Genomic DNA, 24,299 nt, shown 5'->3' with positions numbered 1-24,299 from the left:
CTCAGGTGCGGGACACTCATCCATCTTCTAAATGGAGATGTGCCGGGTGTGGTGGCGCACACCTGTGATCCCAGTACTTGGGAGGCTGAGACAGGGGGATTGCAGGTTCAAGGCTGACCTCAGCAATCTAGTGAGGCTATCAGCAAGCTAGGGAGACGCTGTTTCAAAATAAAGAATAAAAAATCGGGCTGGAGGTGTACCTCGGAGGTAGAATGCCCCTGGGCTCCATCCCCAGTACCGGAAAATATTCTAGAAAGTTCACAAAAGAAGGTAGTAAGAAATGTTGCTTTTCAATTGAAAGTAGTTTCTCTTACATTAACGAACTTGACTACATAAATAATTGGCCATATTATCATAAGATACCTTATAGCCGGGCATGGTAGCACATGCTTGTAATCCCTGCCTTTGGGAGGCTGAGACAGGAGGATCCTGTAGGGTTCAAAGCCAGCCTCAGCTGCTTAAGAGAGGCTCTCCGCAACTTAGTGAGACCCTGTTTCCAAATAAAATATATATTTTAAAAAATAGGGCTGGGAGTATAGCCCGGAGGTAGAAAGCCCCTGGATCCCACCCCAGTACCACCAAAATAAATAAATAAATAAAAATGTTTAAGCCAGGCATCGTGGCACCCGTCTGTAATCCCAGTACTTGGGAGGATGAGACAGGAGGATGAGACAGGAGGATCGCAGGTTCAAGACCAGCCTCAGCAACTCTTAGCAACCTAGCAACACCATGCTTCAAGACTAAAAAAGTAAAGGCAGAATGCCTCTGGGTTCAATCCCCATTATAAAAAATAAAAAAGACAGACAGCTGAGAAATTAAACAGGACGAATCTTCCAGCCCTAGAAGTGGCCGTAACATACTTGTCTCAAAATTAAGCCAGACAAGCCAAGCTCAGTGTCGCACACCTGTAATCCCAATATTTGAGAGCTTGAGACAGGAGGATTACAGGTTCTAGGCCAACTTCAGCAACTTTAATGAGATTTAAAAAAATTTTTTTTTTTGGAACTGGGGATTGAACACAGGAACATTTTACCTCTGAGCTGTACCCCAGCCCTATTTTTTTGGCGGTGCTGGTGAGGAAACCAGGGGTATTCTACTTCCAAGTTCTACCCCCAGCCCTATTTTTATTGTTTATTTTGAAACAGGGTCTCACTGAGTTGCAGAGGGCCTCACTAAGTAGCTGAGGCTGTCTGTGAATCACAATCCTCCTGTTTCAGCCTCCCAAATGCTGGGATTACAAGCATGCTCCACCACACCCAGTTCAGTTTCAAAATTAAAAAAAAAAAAAAAAAAAAACACAACAGCCTGAATGCTGGGCATGGTGGTGCACGCCTATAATCCCAGTACTTAGGAGCCTGGGCCTGAGACAGGAGGATCACAGTTTCAAGCTCAGCCTCAGGAACTTAAGAAGACTTTTTTTTTTTTTTTTTTGCGGGTCTGGGGATGGAACCCAGGGGCATTTGACCTCCAAGCTACACCCCCTACCCTAGTTTTTATTCTTTATTTTGAAACTGGGTCTCACTGAGTAGCTGAGGCTGTCCGCGAACCGTGATCCTCCAGGTCTCAGCCTCCCTCCCGAATGCTGGGATTACAAGCGTGCGCCACCACGCCCGGCTTAACAAGACTTTCAACAATCTAGGAAAATCCTGTTTCAAAAGGAAAAAATTAGCTCAGCGTGATGGTGCACGCCTATGATCCCAGTACTTGGGAGGCTGAGAGAGGAGGATCCCAGGTTAAAGGCCAACCTCAGCAATTTAACTTGCAGTAACCCAGTAGGACCATTTCAAAACAAAACAAAAACAAAACTTTAGAAAGGGCTGGGAGGATGCTGGATGTGGTAGCACATGCTTGTAATTAGCTCAGAGTGATGGTGCATGCCTATGATCCCACTACTTGGGTGGCTGAGACAGGAGGATCGTGCAGGTTCGAAGCCAGCCTCAGCTGGCTTAAGAGACCCTGTTTCCAAATAAAATATAAAATAGGTCTGAGAGTGTAGCCCGGAGGTAGAAGGCCCCTGGGTTCCATCCCCAGTACCATCAAAAAAAAAAAAAAAAAAAAAAAGACTCTTGAGATAATGGTTCTTAGTAACTGGTGACTAAAATAGCAGAAAAGAGGGTTGGCTCAGTGGTAAAGTGGCAAAGTGTGAGTTTAGCATTATCCCAAGCCCCTGGGTTAGATCCCTAGAACTCAAATACAAATAGAAAAAATCTATAGGAAAAAGAAAGTAAACTGTATCTGCTTAAACAGACAGCATAGGTATAATACAAATATCAGATTTTAGGAAACGTTTGCTAAACAAGGCATAGTGGCCCACCCTTGCAATCCCAGTACTTGGGAGGCAGAGACGGAAGGATCGCAAGTTCGCAGCCAACTTCGGGAACTTAGTGAAGCCCTCAGCTACTTAGTGAGAACTTGTTTCAAAATAAAGAATAAAAACAAAACAAAAATTAAAAAGGGCCGGGGGCATACAGGCATAGCTCTGAGGTAGGATGTCTGAGGTAGAATGAGGGCTAGAGGTGTAGCTCAGAGGTAGAATGCTCCTGGGTTTCATCCCCAGTTCCACAAAAAAGAAAAAGTATGCTAACAACCTTTAATCATCAGAATTCTATCCAAGCAGGGTAAAGAATGTACTGTAGATTAAACCTCCTCCTCCGAGGTCCACAGAGCCAGCAAACAAGTCCAAGATAGAATTCATAACTAACTCAGTGTAAAAATGTGGTCTGAGCTGAGCTATTGGCTTTTTTTTTTTGGTATTGGCGATGGAACTCAGGGGCAATCTACATCTAAGCTACACCCCTAGACCTATTTTATTTTGTGTTCTGAAACAGGGTCTCACTAAGTTGCGGAGAGCCTCACTAAGTAGCTGAGGCTGGCCGCAAACCTGGGATCCTCCTGTATCAGCCTCCAAGTATTGGTGTGCCCGCCCCACCATGCCGGGCTGAACCTCCAAGTATTGGTGTGCCCGCCACACCATGCCGGGCTGAACCTCCAAGTATTGGTGTGCCCGCCCCACCATGCCGGGCTGAACCTTCAAGTATTGGTGTGCCCGCCCCACCATGCCGGGCTGAACCATGTTTTTAATATTTGTCGTTTGAGATCAAAAGTGCTTCAAAACTGATGTGTTAACAAACCACTCTATTCTTACAGAAGTAGCAACAAAAGTCCCCAAATATGAGATTTTTGCCAAATTATTTACTAGATCTGTTCGTAACAGAACAGGCTGCCTTGAATGTCTCTGTCTGATAGATAATATTGACAGTGATAAGAAAAGGTCAAAGGTTAAACTGCAGGAAAAGTAGATAAGCCAATATATTGTCCAACTGGGCAGGCTAGATCAAACCAGAGGGCTGGTATCACCCATTCTTCTCTCCAGCAATGCCGAGAGCCTACGGTATACCATATGCCGGGCAGCAGGCCGCAGGAAAACTGTGAGCGAAACCTGGTAGGTTTCCAACCTAGGTGCCCGTCGACAGGTGAACAGATAACGAAAACGTGGCACACATACACACAAGGGAATTTTACTCAGCCAAAAAAGAACAAAATTATGTCATTGTCAGGAAAATGGACGGCGGTAGAGAACATGGTGCTGAGACCAGCCAGTCTCTCAAGTCAAGGGTCATATGTTTTTCTCTCCTGTGTGGAAGATAGAAAATGGAAAACAAAAAGGGTTGTAAATAACGCAGACTGGAAAACAGTGGAAGGGGGTTGTGGGAGGGAAGTGGGGAGGGGAGAGGAGGCCGGGTGAAGGGAACTTTTCAGATAATGCTCTGGCGAACTATGAGAGTATCACTACTAATCACACTCACAGGAGGAAGGGGGTCGTGGGCGGGGCCGGGGGACCCGGAAGGAATCGCACCAGGCACTGTGTGCACTTTTATGTGCGTATCACATTGACCCTCTGCTGTACAAATACAGCGCACCAATAAAAGCATATAAATAAGCCAGGTAAGGTGGTGTACGCCTGTGATCCCAGTACTGGGACGCTAAGACAGGAGGATCACAGGTTCAAGGCCAGTCTCAGCAACTTAAGAGAGACAGCTTTGAAATAAAAAATAAAAGAGGACTGAGGGTGTGGCTCAAAGGCAGACCGCCCCTGGGATCAACTCCCAGCACCACACACACCAAAAATATATACATATATTAAAACAAAACATGGCGGGCGTGGTGGCCCATGCTTGTAATCAAGGACTAGAGACAGGAGGACTACAGTTGGTAGACAGCCTCGGCTACTTAGTGAAGCCCTTTGCAACTCAGTGAGACCCTGTTTCAAAATAAAGAATAAAAAATTGGGCTGGGGTGTAGCTCAGAGGCAGAATGTCCCTGGGTTCCATACCCAGTACCGCAAAAAACAAAAACCAAAAAAAACCAAGCCGGCGGTGGCAGCGCATGCTTGTAATCCCAGTACTTGGGAGGCTGAGGCAGGAGGACCACCAGTTAGTGGCCAGTCTCAGCTACTTAGTGAGGCCCTCCACAACTTAGTGAGAATCTGTTTCAAAATAAAGAATAAGAAATAGGGCTGGCAGGCCGGGTGTGGTGGCGCACACTTGTAATCCCTGCGCTTGGGAGGTTGACACAGGAGGATCGCACAGGTTCGAAGCCAGCTTCAGCTACTTAGTGAGGCTCTCAGCAACTTAGTGAGACCCTGTTTCCAAATAAATATAAAAAAGATCTGGGAGTATAGCCCGGAGGTAGAAAGCCTCTGGGTTCCACCCCAGTACCACCAAAAAAAAAAAAAAAAAAAAAGAAATAGGGCTGGCATGTAGCTCAGAGGTAGAATGCCCCTGGGTCCAATCCCCAGTAACACACACACACACACACACACACACACACACACACACACACACACAATAAAGAATAAGAAATAGGGCTGGCATGTAGCTCAGAGGTAGAATGCCCCTGGGGGTCCAATCCCCAGTAACACACACACACACACACACACACACTCTCTCTCTCTCTCTCTCTCTCTCTCACACACACACACAACACACACACACACACACACACACACACACACACACACACACGTTCCTTGCCCTTGCAGAGAATGAGGAACAGCCAGGAGAACATCTATTAGTCAAAGTTACTAAACCACAAATGTGGAGCTGCTGGGAAGAAGGGTCCCAGGTGTTCGGGGAGCCCAGAGTGGCAGGCTAGATTTCTTGAAGGCGTGAGGGATGGGGAGGGGATGTGTGCTGAGTCATTCATAATTCCAGAAGCCTTTTGTAAAGACTTGGGTCTTCAAAACCCGGCTAATAAATTCTGCTCTTAGAAATGACTTCGTGTATTTCAAGGATGCGTGTAAGGATATTGGTTTGTCTCCAAATTGAAACCTGGGAAGCATGCCAGCAAAGCCAATGATCTTGTGGGTGTCACTTAGGCGATCTTAAAGGAGACTGCCTGGATGTCTCGAGATGGTAGCTGACTGGGACCGAGAGGGTTATGGAAGAAGAGAAGAGAGAACGAAAGGAATGAATATTTAAAAGTAAAAAATGCAAATTAGGGGAAAGGGAAGAAGTTCCGTATTTCCGTGTAAACAGTTATAAGACATGGAGGAGAATGAAAGACAAAGGACAGAAGCATGTCCCCTGATTCTAAATGTTTAGATTTCACTTTACCACAGGGCGTGGTGGCGCTCGCCTGCAATCTGAGTACTTGGGAGGCTCTGACAAGAGGATTGCAGGTTCAAAGCCAGCCTCAGCAACTTAGTGAGGCTATCTTTGGCCTCATGAGACCCTGTTTCAAACAAAACAAATCAAAACCACAAAAAATAGGGTTAGGGGTGCAGCTTAGAGGCAGAATGCCCTTTAGCACCAAAAGAAAAAAATTACAACTTACAAATAATTTTAATCACTATTCTTTCTTTCTTTCTTTCTTTCTTTCTTTATTGAGGTACTGGGGATGGAACCCAGAGGCATTTGACCTTCGAGCTACACCCTCTGCCCCATTTTTTATTCTTTATTTTGAAACAGGGTCTAAGTTGTGGAGGGACTCACTAAGTAGCTGAGGCTGTCCGCAAACTGTGATCCTCCAGTCTCAGCCTCCTGAGTGCTGGGATTACAAGAGTGCGCCGCCACGCCCGGCTAATCACTAGACTTTCAACTGAAACCATTTTGACAGTAATTGGCACCAAAACAAGCATCAAAAGGTGACTTAGACCTGAAAGGGATGGAGATTCTATAGGCCAGAGGGTTGGGCACCTCTTAGGAAGCCTATGAATCAAAGGTATCTGGGGACCACGGATTTTTCAAGTAGTCATGAGTTAAAAACTGGAGGTAAAAGCTGTTATAAAGAGCATTCTCTCAACCCAAACTAGACTAGGACAGTTAAAGAGGTCAAGACAATGAGGTCATAGTTCTGTGAAACCTGCCTGTCTCTCGATATTGAAAATGTCTACACCTCCTGAGATACCCTTTGGGGTGGGATGGGGGGTGGAACCCGGGACCTCTGCATGCTAGGTAAGTGCTCTACCACGGGGCTACATCCCCAGCCCTAGATAACTCTTTTGTGTGTGGCACTGGAGACAGATCCCAGTGCCATTCTACCTCTGAGCCACACTCCAGGCCTATTTTATTTTTCGTTTTGAAACAGGGTCTCCCTAAATTGTTGAGGCTGGCCTTGAATTTGCAATCCTCCTGTCTCCGCCTCCCAAGTACTAGGATTCCAGGTGTGCACCACCAGGTGGCTGGAGGTAACTTAAAGATCCTCCTTCCTCTGTATCCTCCAATTCCACACAAGGGTTCGTTTTTAAAGCATTAAATATGGTTATCCACATCTTTCTATACAGATCTCACAAAATAGGTTGAGTGCAGCCTTGCTAAGGTACTCATATGCTAGAAAATACATCTAAAATACAGTGAGAGCCAGGCGTGGTGGCACACACTTGTAATCCCAGCTTTTGGCTGAGAAAGGAGGATCAGGGTTTGCAGACAGCCTCAGCTACTTAGTGAGGCCCTTTGCAACTCAGTGAGACCCTGTTTCAAAATGAAGAATAAAAAATAGGGCTGAGGGTGTAGCTCAGAGGTCGAATGCCCCTGGGCTCCATCCCTAGTGCAAAAAAAAAAAAAAAAAAAATTGATGGTAACAAGACACAATATTCTGGCCTTGAAGCCCTAAGGAAGGCTGTACAATTCAGTATCTCCCGGAGTTTGCATCTACGGAAAGGAGCACTGGAAATTCTAATTACACCTTTGACCGCATCCTTGGAGAACTTCTAAGTGCTCCAGTATTTATCCAACCAGTCCAATGGCAGAGAACCTAGATAATGAGAAGCTGGAGCGCTGGCCTGCTTGTGAAACCTGCCATCCCTTTCGGAAAGGCAGCGCCTGCCCAGCTTTTCTCTGGCTGGGAGCGAGCTACACCCCAGGCTCTCTGCATCAGCAAGGCGGCGTCAGTTCCAGACGCTGCCGCAGGAGCCCTGGGTACCAAACCCGGCCGCTCCCGGCGCAGCTCGGAGCAGAGGAACGCGGATGGCGGCTCTCCCACGGGCCGGGCCGGGGCGCCCGGCTGACTCTCCGCCTTTGGGATCTGGGACCCGGGCCCGGGGCGCTCCCGACGCGGCCGGGGCCAGTTCCCCGCGCGGGCGGCGCAGCGCCTCCGCCCGGGGCCGGGGTCTTCTCTCTGCGGATGGCGCAGCCGCCTCTCCTGGGGCCCCGCCGCGCCCCCCCCGGCTGATCTGGCCCCGCCCCGGCGCGAGAGACCCCGAAAAGCCTCGAAAAAGAGGCTCGCGCTCCTGAGTTTGCAGATGGGCAGGACGGGCTGGGAAGTTCTCGCCGGCGCAAAGCGCAGGGGACCCCGGCACGCATCCCCGGCACGCATCCCCGGCACGCATCCCCGGCACGCATCCCCGGCACGCATCCCGCCCCGGGCAGGCGGCCGCGCCCGTACCTTGGAGGCCGGGTCCGCGTCCGCGGCGGCGACGGCGATGGCGATGGCGGGGTCCGCCGCGGGGCCGGGCGCCCCCTCCGCCGAGGGGCTGCCATCGCGGGGCTCGGGCTCGGCCGGCGCGTCGCTCCCCGCCGGAGGCTGCTCCGGGCTCCTCTGCTCCGCGGAGCTCCCGGCGCCCATGGCTCCGGGTGGCTCTCCCGCACCGGGCTACGCCTTCCCTAAATCGCAGGCAGCCGGCAGCCGCGAGGTCCCAAGAGCGCCTTCCTCGCCTCGGTCCTCCGGCGAATGCGCCCAGGCTGCGAATGAAGGAGACGCGCTCCCGGCAAACTCCTTAAAAGAAAAAAAGAAAAAAAAAAAAAGCCACCTCTGAGCCTCCTCCCCCGCCTGGCTCGCCCCTCGCTACATCACATGAGCGCAGCCCCAGACACGCCTTGCAGCCTTTGCAACCCCGGGCTGCGGGGACCAGGGGCGGGGCGAGGCGCCACCCAGGTCCCCGCCCGGCCCCGGCCCCGGGCCCCCAGGGCGCCTCCCCTGCCCAGCTGGGGGCCCAGGGCTGCCGAAGGTGAGGGGACCGCAGAGAGCGGCCGCCAAAGCCCCCCGGGGACGTTCGGGGCTGCTGGGTTCTATTCAATGATTGATGAGCCCGGGCGGGAGATGCTGCTGTGGCCGGCTTGCGACCCGCCCCGGAGCCAACCCAGATCCCCACGCGCTTTCCTTCAGCTTGTGTTTGACGCTAAACACTTGTCCCTGCCTCCTGGTTAGGAGGAGGAAGGGGAGCGCTCCGGGGCTCCATCCGAGGCTGACCACACGGGGCGGCTCACGTGGCTGCAGCGGGGAACCGAGAGGTTCACGCAGTCAGGCCACGGTGAGGTGGGCCCGGCGGACCAGTGATGGCATCGGATGCCATCAGCAGCCCCGGCTCTCCCTCCCCGAGGAGACGGTTGCCGGAAACGAGCCCGGCCTTCCGCGAGGGCCCGACGCTGGAGGTTACTCCTAGGGCACTTGTCTCCATCAGTGAATATTGATGTCCACTGGCCATCAGTATTCTCAAAAGATGAAGACTTGTTCGGGTAACAGCCGCCAACTCAGAAGGCAGAGGCAGGAGGATTGCAAGTTCTAGGCTAGGCTGGGCAAGCTAAAGAGACGCTGTTTCAAAATAAAAATTAAAAAGGACTGGGGAGCTGGCCCAGGTTTATAATCCCAGCATTTGGGATCCTGGTTCACAGACAGCCTCAGCTACTTAGTGAGGCCTTTTGCAACTCAGTGAGACCCTGTTTCAAAATAAAGAATAAATTGGGCGTGGTGGCGCATGCTTTTAATCCCCGGGCTTGGGAGGCTGAGACAGGAAGATCCTACAGGTTCAAAGCCAGCCTCAGCTGGTTTAAGAGACCCTGTTTCCAAATAAAAATATAAAATAGGTCTGGGAGTGTAGCCTGGAGGTAGAAGGCCCCTGGGTTCCATCCCCAGTACCACTAAAAAACAAACAAACAAACAAACAAACAAACAAACAAAAAACCAAAATAAAGAATAAAAATACGGCTGGGGGTATCTCTTGAAGGTAGAATTCTCTCTCCTAGGTTTCATCCTCAGTACTGCCAAAAAGGGGGGGAAGGGCTGGGGATGTAGCTCAGTGGCAGGTGGGCACCAGTATCATGGAAAGAAGGAAAGAATGAAAGAATGAAAGAAAGAAAGAGAACATTTGAAATACTCTTAGCCTAAGTGGCTTGTAGCTTGCATTCTTTTTGTTCCTTTTCTCAAACATAATATTTATTTGAACATAGCAGGCAGTCAATAAATATCTGAAATAAATTGTTTTGCATGAGGTATTGGGGTCTTGTGTGTGTAATGTATTAGGGTTTTACTGACCCCAGCCCATCAGTGCTGGTCTCCAACGTGAGATTGTACACCTCAGCCTCCAAAGTGCTCCTAAATTAAATTTTTAGCTGGATTATTTGGCATATAAGCATAAAGGTTCTGGGCTGAAAGGCAAAAATGAATTAGCCTGCTGTGGTGGCACACCTTTGTAATCCCAGCATTCAGGAAGCTGAGCTAGGAAGATCAAGGTTTGCAGCCAGCCTCAGTGACTTAGGCCCTTTGTAACTCAATGAAACCCTGTTTCAAAATAAAGAATAAAAAATAGGGCTGAGCCATAATCCCCGCTTGGGAGGCGGAGACAGGAGGATCACCCAGGTTCGAAGCCAGCCATGCTGGCTTAAGAGACCCTGTTTCCTTATATATATATATATATATATATATATATATATATATATATATTATATAAAATATAATATATATATGTGTGTGTGTGTGTGTGTGTGTGTGTCTGGGACTGTAGCCCGGAGGTTGAAGGGCTCCCAGGAACCCCAGTACCACCAAAAAATATATATATATATATAGGGCTGGGAGTTTAGCTCAGAGGTAGAATGCCCCTGGGTTCCATCCCCAGCACTACAAAGAGGGGGGGGGGGGAGAGAAAGAGAGAGAGACAGAGAGAATATGAGAATGATTCCAGTTGCAACTAGCAACTATTCTCACAAAATTTGCCTCTTTTTGTGGGGGGCAGTAATTTATTTTAACTGGGGGTTAACTTCACGGCATTCTACCTCCAAGCTACAGCCTCACCATTATTTTATTTATTTTGAAACAGTCTCACTGAGTTGCTAAGGCTGGCCTCAAACCTATGCTTCTGTCACAGCCTCCCAAGTACTGGGATTACAGGTCAGTGTCACCATGCCTAGCAAATTTTGCCTGCTTAGCATACATTAGAGTTCTCATTCTATTTATTTATTTATTTATTTATTTATTTATTTATTTATTTATTTATTTATGGTACTGGGGGTGGGATCCAGGGGGTTTTCAACCTCTGGGCCTATTTTATACTTTATAAAATACTCCCAACCTATTTTATACTTTATTTGGAAACAGGGTCTCACTAAGTTGCTGAGAGCCTCACTCAGTAGCTGAGGCTGGCTTCGAACCTGCGCGATCTTCCCGTCTCAGCCTCCCAAGCGCGGGGATGACAAGCGTGCGCCACCAGCCGGGCTAGATTCTCATTCTGAACCAGGTACTGTCCAAAGCACTTTGCATATCTAATGGCGTTTTTTCTTGTGATCCTGGGAATTGGAGCCAGAGGCATTCTGCCTCTGAGCTTCATCCCCACGCCGATTTTTTCTTTTTTGGAGACAGGGTCTCACTTTGTTGGTTGGTGAGAGTCTCACAACTTGCTGAGGCCGTCCTCCAACCTACCTCAGCCTCCCAAGTACTAGGATTACAAGCGCGCCACCACACCTGACTACACTCACATCTAACCCTTACAGTAACTCTAGGGCTGTCCCCAGCATTCTCATCTTACCCGTGGAGCTGGGGAGGGAAGAGGCTCAGAGAAACTAAATTGTGTGCCTTGGGTTCCACAGCTGGTAAACGGAAGATCAAGGGGTCCAACAGGCACGGACTTCAAAGCCCACCCTTCGGCACCGCGCCGCCTCAGCCCCTCTGTGAGGGCTCGGACTGTGCTTTCTTCCCAGGGACATTAGTGACCAGGGGCATTTGCGCCTTGCTTCGGAGAAGAGCTTGAAATTGCCGTCAAGGCCTCTTGAGCTTGGGTTGGGAACCTGCGAACGTGGGAGACACAGCTTTTGATGCCCGGCACCAAAAGAAATAAAAATAAGCATATAAAGCCTGCCTGCGCGCGATTAAAATCAGCACATTTGAAAATGTATCAGAGTAGTACAGATACTAACAAAATTTTCCCATTCCGTGAGATTATGTGTATTTGGTTCTTGGGAAATTCTTGACAAAGCGTTTCACATTCATTATCCTTTAAATGCTCAGAAAAGATGCCAAGGTCAAAGATTTCAAGGAGACAGTTTCCGAGCCACACGCTGGGGAAGACCTCGTCCTGTCTGCGAAGATTAGCAGCTGCTGCTTTATGTCTTTGTTCCAGGCTATAAAAATGCTCATATCGTCATTTTTATAAGCGAAAGCATGTTTTAAGGGTCTGGGGGTATAGCTGGGTGGTAAAGTACTTGCCCAGCTCGTCGGAAGCCCAGGTTTCAAGCCCCAGCAGGTAGGGGGAAAAAAGTATTTTAAGAGATGTGCACATTTTTAGCATTTTCTATTATGGCTGAAATAATTCGAGGATAGGGAATATTAAGGATAATAGGCTGGGCCTGGTGGCACATGCGGATAGCCCCGGTGTTTTAGAGGCTGTCATAGGAGGGTTGCAGGTTCTAGATCAGCCTCAGCAGTCTATCACGACTCTCGGCAACCTAGCTAGATCCTGTTTTGAAACAAAAAATAAAGAGGTTTGGGAGTCACGAGGCATAATGATATATCCCTGCAGTCCCAGTACTTGGGATACTGAGACAGGGGGATTGCAAGTTCCCGGCCAGCCTCAACAACTTTGCAAGGTCCCCTGCAAGTTAGTGAAACCCTATTTCAAAATAAAAAATGAAGTCAGGAGTGGTGGCATACACCTTTTATCCCAGTACTTGGGAGGCTGAGGTAGGAGGATTGCAGGTTTGAGGACAGCCTTAGCACGTAGTAGTGAGACTCTCATCAACCTAGCACGACCCTGTTTCAAAATAATATAGGGCCGGGGATGTAGTTCGGAGGAAGAATGCCCCTGGGGTCAATCCTCAGTATCACAAAAAGAAAAAAGAACAGGTTCTAACCTTGGCACAACAGCACATACGTGTAATCCCACTGCTCGAGAGGCTGAGACAGGAGGATCACAAACTGTAGGCCAGCATGTGGCAATTGAGTGAAACCCTGTTTCAAAGGAGAGGAGCTAGGGATATATCCCAGAGACAGAACATCCCTGGATTCAATCCCCATAACAGAAAGGCAGGCAGGCAGGCAGGCAGGCAGGCTGGCTGGCTGCAGGAGGTGGGGTACAGCTCAGTGGTAGAGGGCTTGCTTAGCCTGTGCGAAGCCCTGAGTTTGATCTCCAGCACTGCAAACTTGTGACCCTCCTATCTCAGCCTCCCAAGTACTAAGATTACAGGTGTGCACCACCATGCCCAACTGTTTGTTTTAAAGAAAAACAAGCCTGTAATCCCAGCACTTGAGAGGCTGAGACTAGAGAATCATGGGTTCAAAACTAGTGCAGAGTAACTTATTCAGACTCTGTTTCAAACTAAAAAGAAGCCGGGCGTGGTGGCGCACGCTTGTAATCCCCGTGCTTGGGAGGATGAGACAGGAGGATCGCACAGGTTCAAAGCCAGCCTCAGCTACTGAGTGAGGTTCTCAGCAACTTAGTGAGACCCTGTTTCCAAATAAAATATAAAATAGGTCTGGGAGTATAGCCCAGAGGTCCTCTGGGTTCTACCCCCAGGACCACCAAAAAAAAAAAAAAAATATATATATATATATATATATATATAGCCATTTAGCAGTTCAAATGTTACAAAGTTCATTCATCCATCAATTAATTCATTCTTCCAACACCCATTTATGTAGCGCCCGCCACACGGCAGCCCGCGGGGGCACTGTGCTTCCCCCTCAAGCGAGCAAACCCACGCCGCCAAGCTCTTCTTCAGATCGGCCGGCCTGGCCCGGTGGGGAAGCAGATGGCCCCTGTTTTCCTCTCCTCGGTCAGTTACCCGCCTCTGCGCGGCGGCACGCAGGTGCCTTCGCATCTGCTCCCACGGGCTGTCCATGGTCCAGTTGTTTCCCCGAGAGGGTTAATTCTCTCATCAAAACAGCGAGACTTCTCAAAAACAAACACTCGCTGACCACGGAGCAGGCCCAGTGCGGACCTCTTAAGCTTACTTTTCCAGCGCGACTGGTCACACAGGATTTACCAAGGAAGTTTAATGTCATAGTTGAGAATCTGTGCATGCCTCAAACACTTGCAAACAGAACACTAAAGGAATTTACGAGAAGGGGAAAAGTCAGGCCAGAGGTGCCATGTTATTGCTCCATGAGAGGAATAAGTTCTGGTATTTAATAAATAATATATTATATACCTCCAAATAGAAGAGAGGCTTTAAATATATATACTGGGGATAAAGCCCAGGAGCATTCGAGCATTCCAAACTACACCCCACCACTCTTTATTTTTTAATTTTTATTATTTTTAAGATTTATTTATTTATTTTTGCGGTACTGGGGATGAAACCCAGGGGTATTTACCTCTGACCTACACCTCCAGTCCGCCAGTACTATATTTAATATTTTATTTATTTATTTATTTATTTATTTATTTTGTGATACTGGGGGTGGAACCCAGAGGCTTTCTACCTCCGGGCTATACGCCCAGCCCTATTTTATTTTTTTATTTTGAAACAGGGTCTCACTAAGTTGCTGAGAGCCTCACTAAGTGGCCAAGGCTGGCTTCAAACCTGCACGATCCCCCTGTCTCAGCCTCCCAAGCGCGGGGATTACAAGCCTGCGCCACCACGCCCGGCTTTATTTTTTTATTTTAAAACAGGGTCTCACTGAGTTAGTTGCAAAGGGCCTCATTAAGTAGCCGAGGCTGTCCACGAACCCAGATCATCCTGTGTCAGCCTTCCAAATGCTGCGATTACAAGTGTGTGCCACCATGCCCGGCTTTTTTTTTTGAAACGGTCTTGCTAATTTGATGAGGCTGGACTCAAACCTGCAATCCTCCTGTTTCAGCCTCCCAAGTACTGGAAGTGCAGGTGTGTGCCACCATGCCCCTAATTATCTTGAGACAAGGTTCTGCTGAGTTGCTCAGGCTGGCCTCAGACTTGTTATTCTCCTGCCTTGCCTCTCTGGTACCTGGGTTTACAGGTGTGAGCCCCAGGGCAAGCCTATTTGATGACAAATGCATAAATCCTTGAAATCATCAAACGCACAACCAAGATCCAGACAGAAGTCCATAAATGTGTTGGTAATCCTCTCCCCTGCCCCTCGCAGCCCACCCCGCCTTCCGGGCAATCACTCTTCCTCACTATCAATGAATCTGCATTTTCTAGAAGTTTCTAGAGTGGAATTATTCAGGATATAGTTGGCCCTCCATATCTGTAGGTTTTGCATCCACCCAAGATTGAAAATATTTTTTAAAAATTGCATCTGGGCTAGGCGTGGTGGGGCACGCTTGAAATCCCAGCGTTGGGGAGGCTGAGACAGGAGATTCGCGGTTCGTGGACAGCCTCAGCTACTTACTGATGCCCTTTGCAACTCAGTGAGACCCTGTTTCCAAATAAAATATAAAATGGGTCTGGGAGTATAGCCCGGAGGTAGAAAGCCTCTGGGTTCCACCCCCAGTACCACCAAAAAAAAAAAAAAAAAAAAAAAAAGAAAAGAAAAAAAAGAAGAATAGGACTTGAGGTAGAGCTTGGAGATAGAATGTCCCTGGGTTCTATCCCCAGTATTGCAAAAAGAAAAAAGAAAAAAGAAAAAGAAAAAGAAAAAGAAAGAAAGAAAGAGGGAAAGTAATAGGGCTGGGTTGTATCTTGGCTGTGGAATGTCCCCTGGCTTCAATCCCCAGGACCAAAATAAGACAAAAAACATTAGAAAAGGACTAGGGCATAGCTCCGAGGTAGAATGCCCCTAGGTTCAATCCCTAGTACTCCTTCCAAACTTTATACATATGATGCTAGCCGGGACTGGAGGCGCATGGCTGCAATCCCAATATTTGGGAAGCTGAAGACAGGAAGAGCAAGTTCAAGGCCAGCCTCAGCAAGGAGCGAGACTCTGGGCAACTTATTAAGACCCTGTTTCAAACTCAGATAAAAGAAGAACGGCAGAGGTGGGTGGAATGCCCCTGGGTCCCATCCCCAGTACCACACACACAGAAAAGATGTAATGAAATACACATGTATGTTTGTGTCTGTATATCTAGATACGAGACTGAAATCTTACAATAGTTCTCTCTGAGAGATGAAACTTTTTTTCTTTTTTTTCCTGTCTTTCTTTCTTTCGGCAGGTTTCCCTAAATGGATTGCCCAAACTGGCTTCATACTCAAAATCCTCCCACTCCGCCCTCCCTAGTAGCTGGGATTACAGGCAGAAGGCGCTGTGGCTGCTGAGTAATAGAATTTCAAATGATTCCTTCCCCTCATTAGGCATGCCTGCTTTTATTCTCCAAAATGCTCTACCCTGCACATGTGTTACTCTTACCAACAGAATAAAAAGAACGCTAGAATATTTTATTATCCAGGAAGGCTAAAACTTGAAAGATATGTCCATCTGGTGTATTATAACAACCAGGTACACCACAGTCTCTGCCTTGAATCACAAATTATAGTAACATTTATTTCCAAAAAGAGCCCAGCCCTTCAGCAATAGGTTGTTTTGTTTTGTTTCAGTTCTAGGGATTGAACCCAGGGACATTCTCTCTCTGAGCTATACCCCCAGCCCTATTTCTTATTCTTTTTTTTTTTTTTTGGTGGTACTGGGGTTCCTGGAAGCCCTTCTACCTCCGGGCTACACACCCAAACCTATTTTATATTTTTATTTGGAAACAGGGTCCCTTAAGCCAGCGCGGCTGGCTTCGAACCTGCACGATCCTCCTGTCTCTGCCTCCCAAGTGCGGGGATTACAAGAGTGCGCCACCACACCCGGCTTTTATTCTTTATTTTGAAACTGGGTCTCAAGTTGCAGAGGACCTCACTAAGTAGCTGAGGCTGGCCGCGAACCTGCAATCCTCCTATTTCAGCCTCTCAAGTACTGGGATTACAAGCATGTGCCACCACACCTGACTCCAACAATAGGTTTTCAACCCCTGGCTGAATAACAAAATAACCTGGGAGCTTTAACAAATATGCCTGTAATCCCAGTACTTGGGAGGCTGAAACAGGAGGATGGCAGGTTTGAGAACAGCCTCAGCAAGTAGTGAACGGCTCAGCAACCTAGTGAAATCCTGTTTTAAAACAAAAAAATAAATTGGGCATGGTGGCGCATGCTTGTAATCCTAGCATTTGAGACACTGAGACAGGATGATCTCACCTACTTAGTGAGATTCTTTGCAACTCACTGAAACCCTGTTTCAAAATAAAGAATAAAAAATAGGGTTGGGGGTGTAGCTCAGAGATAGAATGCCCCTGGGTTCCATTTGTAGTACTGCAAAACAATAATAACAACAACAACAACAACAACAACAACAACAACAACACTAGCTAGGCGAGGTGGTGCACGGCTGTAATCCCAGTACTTGGGAGGCTGAGACAGGAGAATCACAGTTTCAAAACCAGCCTTGGCAATTTAGGTTCTTAGCAACTCAGGGAGACCCTGTTTTCATATAAGAAATAAAACTGAGCTGGGCTATAGCTTGAAGGTAGACTGCCCCTGGGTTCCATCCGTAGCAACATACACACACACACACACGCGCGCGCGCACACACACACACACACACACACACACACACACACACTACTCCTCCACCCCAGGATTGGACCAGGATTCCTTGGTCCCTAGGTCCCGGGCTGTGGAAAGCTCCGGGGGATGCTGATGTGCAGGAAGGCTGGAGGCTGAGCTGATTTTGTTACCTGACCCGGCTTCTCTCTCGCCTCCACCTGCCTGGTGGGAATGAACAATGAACTATGCAAGAATGCACAGGGAACACAATTTCTTTTTGGCCTAGTTTTTAAAGTGATATTAGGAGGAGTCTATGTTCTGAAACTATAGCAATTACGCATATTCAATCTGGTCCTTCCCAGCAAATTAATCCACCTGGAAGGGTCCAAATAGGCCCTATGAGCCGGGCGTGGTGGCGCACGCTTATAATCCCAGCATTCGGAAGGTTGAGACAGGAAGATCGCGGTTTGCGGACAGCCTCAGCTACTTAGTGAGGTCCTCTGCAACTCAGTGAGACCCTGTTTCAAAATAAAGAATAGAAAATAGGGCTGGGGTATAGCTCAAAGGTAGAATGCCCCTGGGTTTAATCCCCAGGACTGCAAAATAAATAAAAATAAATACATAAATAAATAAGTAGGCCCCATGATATAAAAACTTTGTCTTAACAGTGGAAACAGCTTACAGTGAGACTGAATTTTTAAACACTATGCCAAAGAAGAGTTATGCCAGTATTATATGTACTTAGAGATAAATATAGATTATATATATGCAATCGTCTACTACTTATCACATTCCTAGAAAGGAACGTGGCTGGAAAACACTGAATAAGTGCTCTTAAAGTGTGGAATTTAATAATTATAGAAAAATATGTGAGCTGAGCATGGTGGTACATGCCTGCAATTCTAGCTACTGGGGAGACTGAGGCAGGATTGCACATCCAACGCTTGCCTGGGCAAATTAACAAGACTCTGTATCAAAATAAAAAGTACTGGGGGCACAGCTCAGTGGTGGAATGCCCCTGGGATCAATCCCCAGTACATGGCAGGGCGAAGCATCAGTCAGGCTGCGCATGGTGGTGCACATCTGAAATTCCAGCCCTGAGGAGGCTGAGGCAGAATTTGAGGCCAGCCTCAGCAATTCAGCAAGGCCTTCAGCAATTTAGCGAGACCCTGTCTCAAAATTTAAAAAAAAAATAAAGAGCTATTCTTAGAGGTAGAATATCCCTGGGTTCGATTCCTAGTGCACGATAAGTTGGGTCCCTCCCCCACATGATCTCAGCAGCGGGAACAGGAAGCAGAACCCTAGAAGCCAGAAGCAGAGATATCGCGAGACTCCAGGTGCCTCAAGACTCCAAACATCGTGAGGCTATAGATGTCACGAGAGAATCAGCATGCCTATAAAACAGCGATGCCTCCGATCCGCCACGTGACTCAGCTGGCCAATCAGGACTGTGCGCAACTCTCCAGACCCCTGGCCCATTGTTACCCCTCCCCGCCCATGGCCGGCTGACTCTCTGGAAGGGCTGGGTCCAAATAAAACAGCGGCCTCTGACAACCCGGTTGGTGTTTTTACCTCCCTCCTAAACACCCCAACTCTATTTTCAACCTAACAGCACACACACACACACACACAGTCATAACCCACTGCCTTCAGTCATAAAACATCAGGCTGTGAACTGACAAACATCTTAACTAGAAATAAATAGAGGAAGCCAGCCATGGTGGCACACACTTGTAATCCCAGCATTTGGGAGGTTGAAACAGGAGGATCACGGTCCGTGGCCAGCCTCAGCTACTTAGTGAGGCCCTTTGCAACTCAGTGAGACCCTGTTTCAAAATAAAGGATAAAAAATAGGGCTGAGGGTGTGACTTGGAGGTAGAATACCCCTGGATTCCATCCCCAGTACTGCAAGAAAGAAAGAAAGAAAGAAAGAAAGAAAGAAAGAAAGAAAGAAAGAAAGAAAGAGAGGGAGAGAGAGAGAAAGGAAGGAAGGAAGGAAGAGAAAGAAAGAAAGAATTTGAGGGAAAACAGGTAATTGGAGTTAACACTTCTTTATTTCTTTACATTGATTGCTAAACGCTTTTAAAATGAAAGTAAAATAGTTTGTAACAATAATCATACATGAATATGATGAAGCTTTCTACTTCTGGCCTACACTCCCAGACCTAATTTTATATTTTATTTGGAATCAGATTCTCACTAAGTTGCGGAGAGCCTCGCTAAGTAGCCGAGGCTGCGCGATCCTCCTGTCTCAGCCTCCCAAGTGAGGGGATTACAGGGCTACCGGCTCTGACAGCTTCTTAAATAACTAAACATGAAACTAAGTAAGGAAGCCCATGCCTGTCATTCCAGCTACTGGGGGTTCTGAGGCAATAGGATACCGTGTTTCTAGGCGGTCAGGAAACCTGGAGGAACAAAACAAACAAAACAAAAATCAGGAACCAATGCAACTACAATGTGACCTTGCAGGTACGCGTCTGGGAGTTCCTCAAACGATGTTCACACAAAAACCTATATCCAAGAATGTAGAGCCGTTTTTAGAATTAAATAATTTATTAGCCAGGCATGGTGGCTCACACTTGTAATCCCGGTGCTTGGGAGGCTGAGACACGAGGATCACACATATATTAATTTTAGTGAAACTGGGGATTGAACTCAGGGGCATCTACCTCCCAGCTACACCTGCAGCCCATTTTATCTTGAAACAGGGTCTCACTGAGTTGCTGAGAGCCTCGCTATGTTGCTGAGGCTGACGTCAAACCTGGGGTCCTCCTGTCTCAGCCTCCCAAGTACTGGGATGATAGGCGTGTGCCACCATGCCAGGTTTAGTCATTTTATTTTTTATAGCCCCAAAGTGAAAACAACCTCGATGTCCTTGAACATGTAAAATAATTGAAATGCTGCACAACAATAAAGAGAAACAATTGTCTATACATGCAAAAAACTGGGCGACTCTCCAGAGAATCCCGCTAAAAGAAAACCAACACCCCTCACAGGTTCCATGATAAATGATGCCATCTGTCTAACAGTGTTGAGATGATAACACTGTGGGCATGGAGAACAGCCAGCGGTGGTCCTTGAGGCTGGAGGGACACGCTGTGGCTCAGGGCCACAGGATGGGTCTTCCTGGGATGGGAATGTTCTGTCCCTTGACTGTAACAAAATAAATACCCTGGTTGTGCTATTTTATCGTGTTAGCAAAACGTTACCACTGGGGAAAAACTAGGTAAAGAGGACCTTCCATCTTTATACTGTTTCTCTCTTTCTCTGTCTCTCCCTGTCTCTGTCTCTCTCTCATATTGTGTTTGTGTCTATGTGTTTGTTACTAGGGAATGAACTCAGGGATATTCTATTACTCAGAAAAACTCCCAGTCCTTTTATTTATTTATTTATTTATTTATTTATTTATTTATTTTTGAAACAGAGTCTTACTAAATTGCTGAGGGTCGCTGGGCGTGGTACACGTTTTCAATCCCAGCATTTGGGAGACTAAGACAGATCCCGGTTTGAAGAAAGCCTCAGCTGTTTAGTGAGGCCCTTGGCAATTCAGTGAGACCCTGTTTCAAAACCGGGCTGGGGGTGTAGCTCGAAGGTAGAATGCCCCTGGGTTCCATCCCCAGTACTGCAAAATAAATAAATAATAAGTAAATAAATAATTGCTGAGGGTTTCACTAAGTACCTGAGGCTGGCCTTGAGCCTTCAATCCTCCTGTCTCAGCTTCCCAAGTCCTGGGATTGATAGTCAAGAGCCATCACATCTGGATCTGTATTATTTTTCACAACCACATGGCAATCTACAAGTAATTCAAGATGAAAAGATTCAATTTTAAAAATAAATTATATGCCATGCATGATAGTGCATGCCTGTAATCTCAGTGCTTGGGAGGCTGACATGGGAGGATCAATGATTCAAGGCCAGTCTCCGCAATTTAGCAAGATCCTGTTTCAAAATAAAAAAGTATTCGCCAGGCAAATATTTTGACAAGTGGCGCACACTTGTAATCCCAGTACTTGAGGGGCTAAGACAGGAGGATTGCAGATTCGTGGTCAGCCTCAGCTACTTAGTGAGGCCCTCTGAAACTCAGAGAGACCCTGTTTCAAATATAAAGAATTGCCGGGCATGGTGGCGCACACTTGTAATCCCTGCGCTTGGGAGGCTGAGATAGGAGGATCACACAGTTTCGAAGCCAGCCTTAGCTACTTAGTGAGGCTCTCAGCAACTTAGTGAGACCCTGTTTCCAAATAAAACATAAAATAGGCCTGGGAGTATACCCCAGAGGTAGAAAGCCTCTGGGTTCCACCCCCAGTACCACCAAAAAAAAAAAAAAAAAAAAAAAATTAAATTAAAAAATAGGGCTGAAGCACACTTGTAATCCCAGTACTTGGGAGGCTGAGACAGGAGGATCGCAGGTTTACACCAGCCCTAGCTCCTTAGTGATGTCCTCTACAACTTAGTGAGAACCTGTTTGAAAATAAAGAAGCCGGGTGTGGTGACGTGCGCTTGTAATCCCAGCATTTGGGAGGCTGAGACTAGAGGATCACAGATTGAGGATAGCCTCGGATACTGAGTGAGGCCCTTTGCAACTCAGTGAGACCCTGTTTCCAAATAAAACATAAACTAGGTCTGGGAGTAGAGCCCAGAGGTAGAAAGCCTCTGGGTTCCACTCCCAGTACCACCAAAAGAAAGAAAGAAAGAAAGAAGAATGAAATAGGGCTGGGGGTGTAGCTAGGAGAGGAATGCCTCTGGATTTAATCCCAGCATCACACACACAGAGAAAACAGGCCCACCTCACTGAGAACAACGTGAGCCAGGGCTCCGGCTGTAGCGGACAGTTTCTTGTTATATCTGGGAGCTGTTTGAGAGGCTCCTGAATCTTTGATACTGGGGATGGAGCCCAGAGGCATCGTACCTCTGAGCTCCATCCCCAGCCCCACTTTATTCTTTTACTTTGAAATAGGGTCTCACTGTTATGGAGGCTGGCCGCAAACCTGTGATCTTCCTTTCTGAGCCTCCCAAATTTTGGGATTACAAGCATGTGCCACCACGCCTGGCTTAAACACTCTGTGTGTGTGTGTGTGTGTGTGTGTGTGTGTGTGTGTGTTACTGAGGGTGGAGCCCAGGGGCTTTTCTACCTCCCGGCTACACTCCCAGAACTATTTTATATTTTATTTAAAAACAGAGTCTCACTAAGTTGCTGAGAGCCTCACTCAGTAGCTGAGGCTGGCTTCGAACTTGTGCGATCCTCCTGTCTCGGCCTCCCAAGTGCTGGGATTACAAGTGTGCGCCACCACGCCCGGCTCCTTTTTTTTGCAATACTGGGGATTGAACCCAAGGACATTCTACCTCCAAGCTATACCTCCAGCCTTATTTTTTATTCTTTATTTTTGAAACAGGGTCTCACTAAATTGCAGAGGACCTCACTAAATAGCTGAGGCTGGCTGTGAACCTGCATCCTCCTGTCTCAGCCTCCCAATTTCTGGTATTACAAGCGTGCGCCACCACGCCTGGCTTACACACTACCTGTTTTGAAACCTACAGTGTGTGTGTGTGTGTGTGTGTGTGTGTGTGTGTGTGTGTTGCTGGGGATGGAACCCAGGACAATCAGTCTACCACCCCAATGAGCCACACCCCCAGTCCTTGAAACCTAAGAGCTTTGAATGAAAATTGTAAATCTTGCAAATCTTTTTTTTTTGGAGGGGGGAAGGAATGACAAATTAAATGTAAACTTGAATATGGAGGCTTAATAGGGAATGAGCTTAGGATCTGAGCGATGGTTCCCCAGAGGCTCAGGAGGTATTTGTAACAGCAACAGAGAAAGATAAACAGGCTATTGTGGGAAGACTAACTTGGCCAGGGAAGCCAGGCAAAGTTTATATTTTATTTCATACAGATGGGCCTCAAAACACTATAAATGCATTAACTAAGATCAATATTTGTAAAAGACACAAGGAGTTGGCTTGAAGATGGCAAGAGCTGGCCCTCAGATCTATGTGGAAATATCCCACATGCTAGTAATTTCGGGACACAACATTTAGAACCTCAAAGGTTCTAGTGTGTGTTTGTGGGGGCACTGGGGATCGAACCCAGGGATACTCTACCTCTGAGCTACACACACGGTCCTTTTTATTCTTTATTTTGAACCAGAGTTTGACTAAGTTGCCGAGTGTCTCGCTATATTGCTAAGGGTGGCCTCAAACCTACCTTTCTCCTGTCTCAGCCTCCAATGGGTTTATAGGTTCGCACCTCTACATCTAGCTTAAAACACCTCCAAGCCGGGCGTGGTGGCCACGCTTGTCATCCCCGCGCTTGGGAGGCGGAGACAGGAGCATCGCGCTGGTTCGGATCCAGCCGCGCTGGCTTAAGAGACCCTGTTTCCAAATTATAAAATAGGTCTGGGAGTGTAGCCCGGCAGTAGAAGGGCTTCCAGGAACCCCAGTACCACCACCAAAAAACAAACAAACAAACAAAAACAACACACCTCCAGCTTTTATTTATTTATTTTTTTTTGCGAAACTAGGGGTTGAACCCAAATGGCATTCTACCTCTGAGGTACACCTCCAGCCCTATTTTTTATTCTTTATTTTGAAACAGTGTCTAAGTTGTGGTAGGCTTCACTAAGAAGCTGAGGCTGGCTGCGAACCTGTGGTCCTCCTGTCTTGGCCTTCCAAGTACTGGGATTATAAACGCCCGGCTTACCTCCATCTTTTATTTTATTTATTTGTTATTATGTATATTTATATTTGTATTTATTCATTTATTTGTGGTACTGGGGATGGAATCCAGGGGCATTCTACCTTCAAGCTACACGCCCAGCCCTATTTTTTATTCTTTTTTATTTTTGAAACAGGGTCTCACTGAGTTGCAAAGGGCCTCACTAAGTAGCTGAGGCTGTCCACAAACCGCGATCCTCCTGTCTCAGCCTCCCGAATGCTGGGATTACAAGCAAGTGCCACCATGCCCAGCTACCCTCCCACAAGGACTTAAAAAACATTTTTTTTCTATACTGGGGATGGAACCCAGGAGCATTCTACCTCTGGGCTATACTCCCAGGCCTGTTTTATATTTTTATTTGGAAACAAGTTCTCACTAAGTTGCTGAGAGCCTCGCTCAGTAGCTAAGGCTGGCTTCAAACCTGTGAGATACTCCTGTCT

At 47.3% G+C, this 24,299-nt stretch overlaps 1 protein-coding gene across 1 annotated transcript in view; it reads right to left on the bottom strand.

The window, feature by feature from the left end:
* Nucleotides 1-8,064, bottom strand: part of AKAP12 (A-kinase anchoring protein 12) — a gene marked incomplete at both ends in the record, with an annotated part of 103,328 nt that extends 95,264 nt beyond the window's left edge. Inside the window, one exon of the mRNA XM_080700147.1 lies at nt 7,885-8,064. Coding sequence (XP_080556273.1) covers nt 7,885-8,064 — 180 coding nt within the window. The remainder of the gene's footprint in view (nt 1-7,884) is intronic.
* Between the last annotated feature and the right edge of the window lie 16,235 nt (nt 8,065-24,299).

Source organism: Muscardinus avellanarius (genome assembly GCF_963383645.1).
Source record: "Muscardinus avellanarius genome assembly, chromosome: 8".
In the NCBI taxonomy this organism is placed as follows: domain Eukaryota; kingdom Metazoa; phylum Chordata; class Mammalia; order Rodentia; family Gliridae; genus Muscardinus; species Muscardinus avellanarius.
This window is presented reverse-complemented; position numbering and strand designations above follow the sequence as displayed.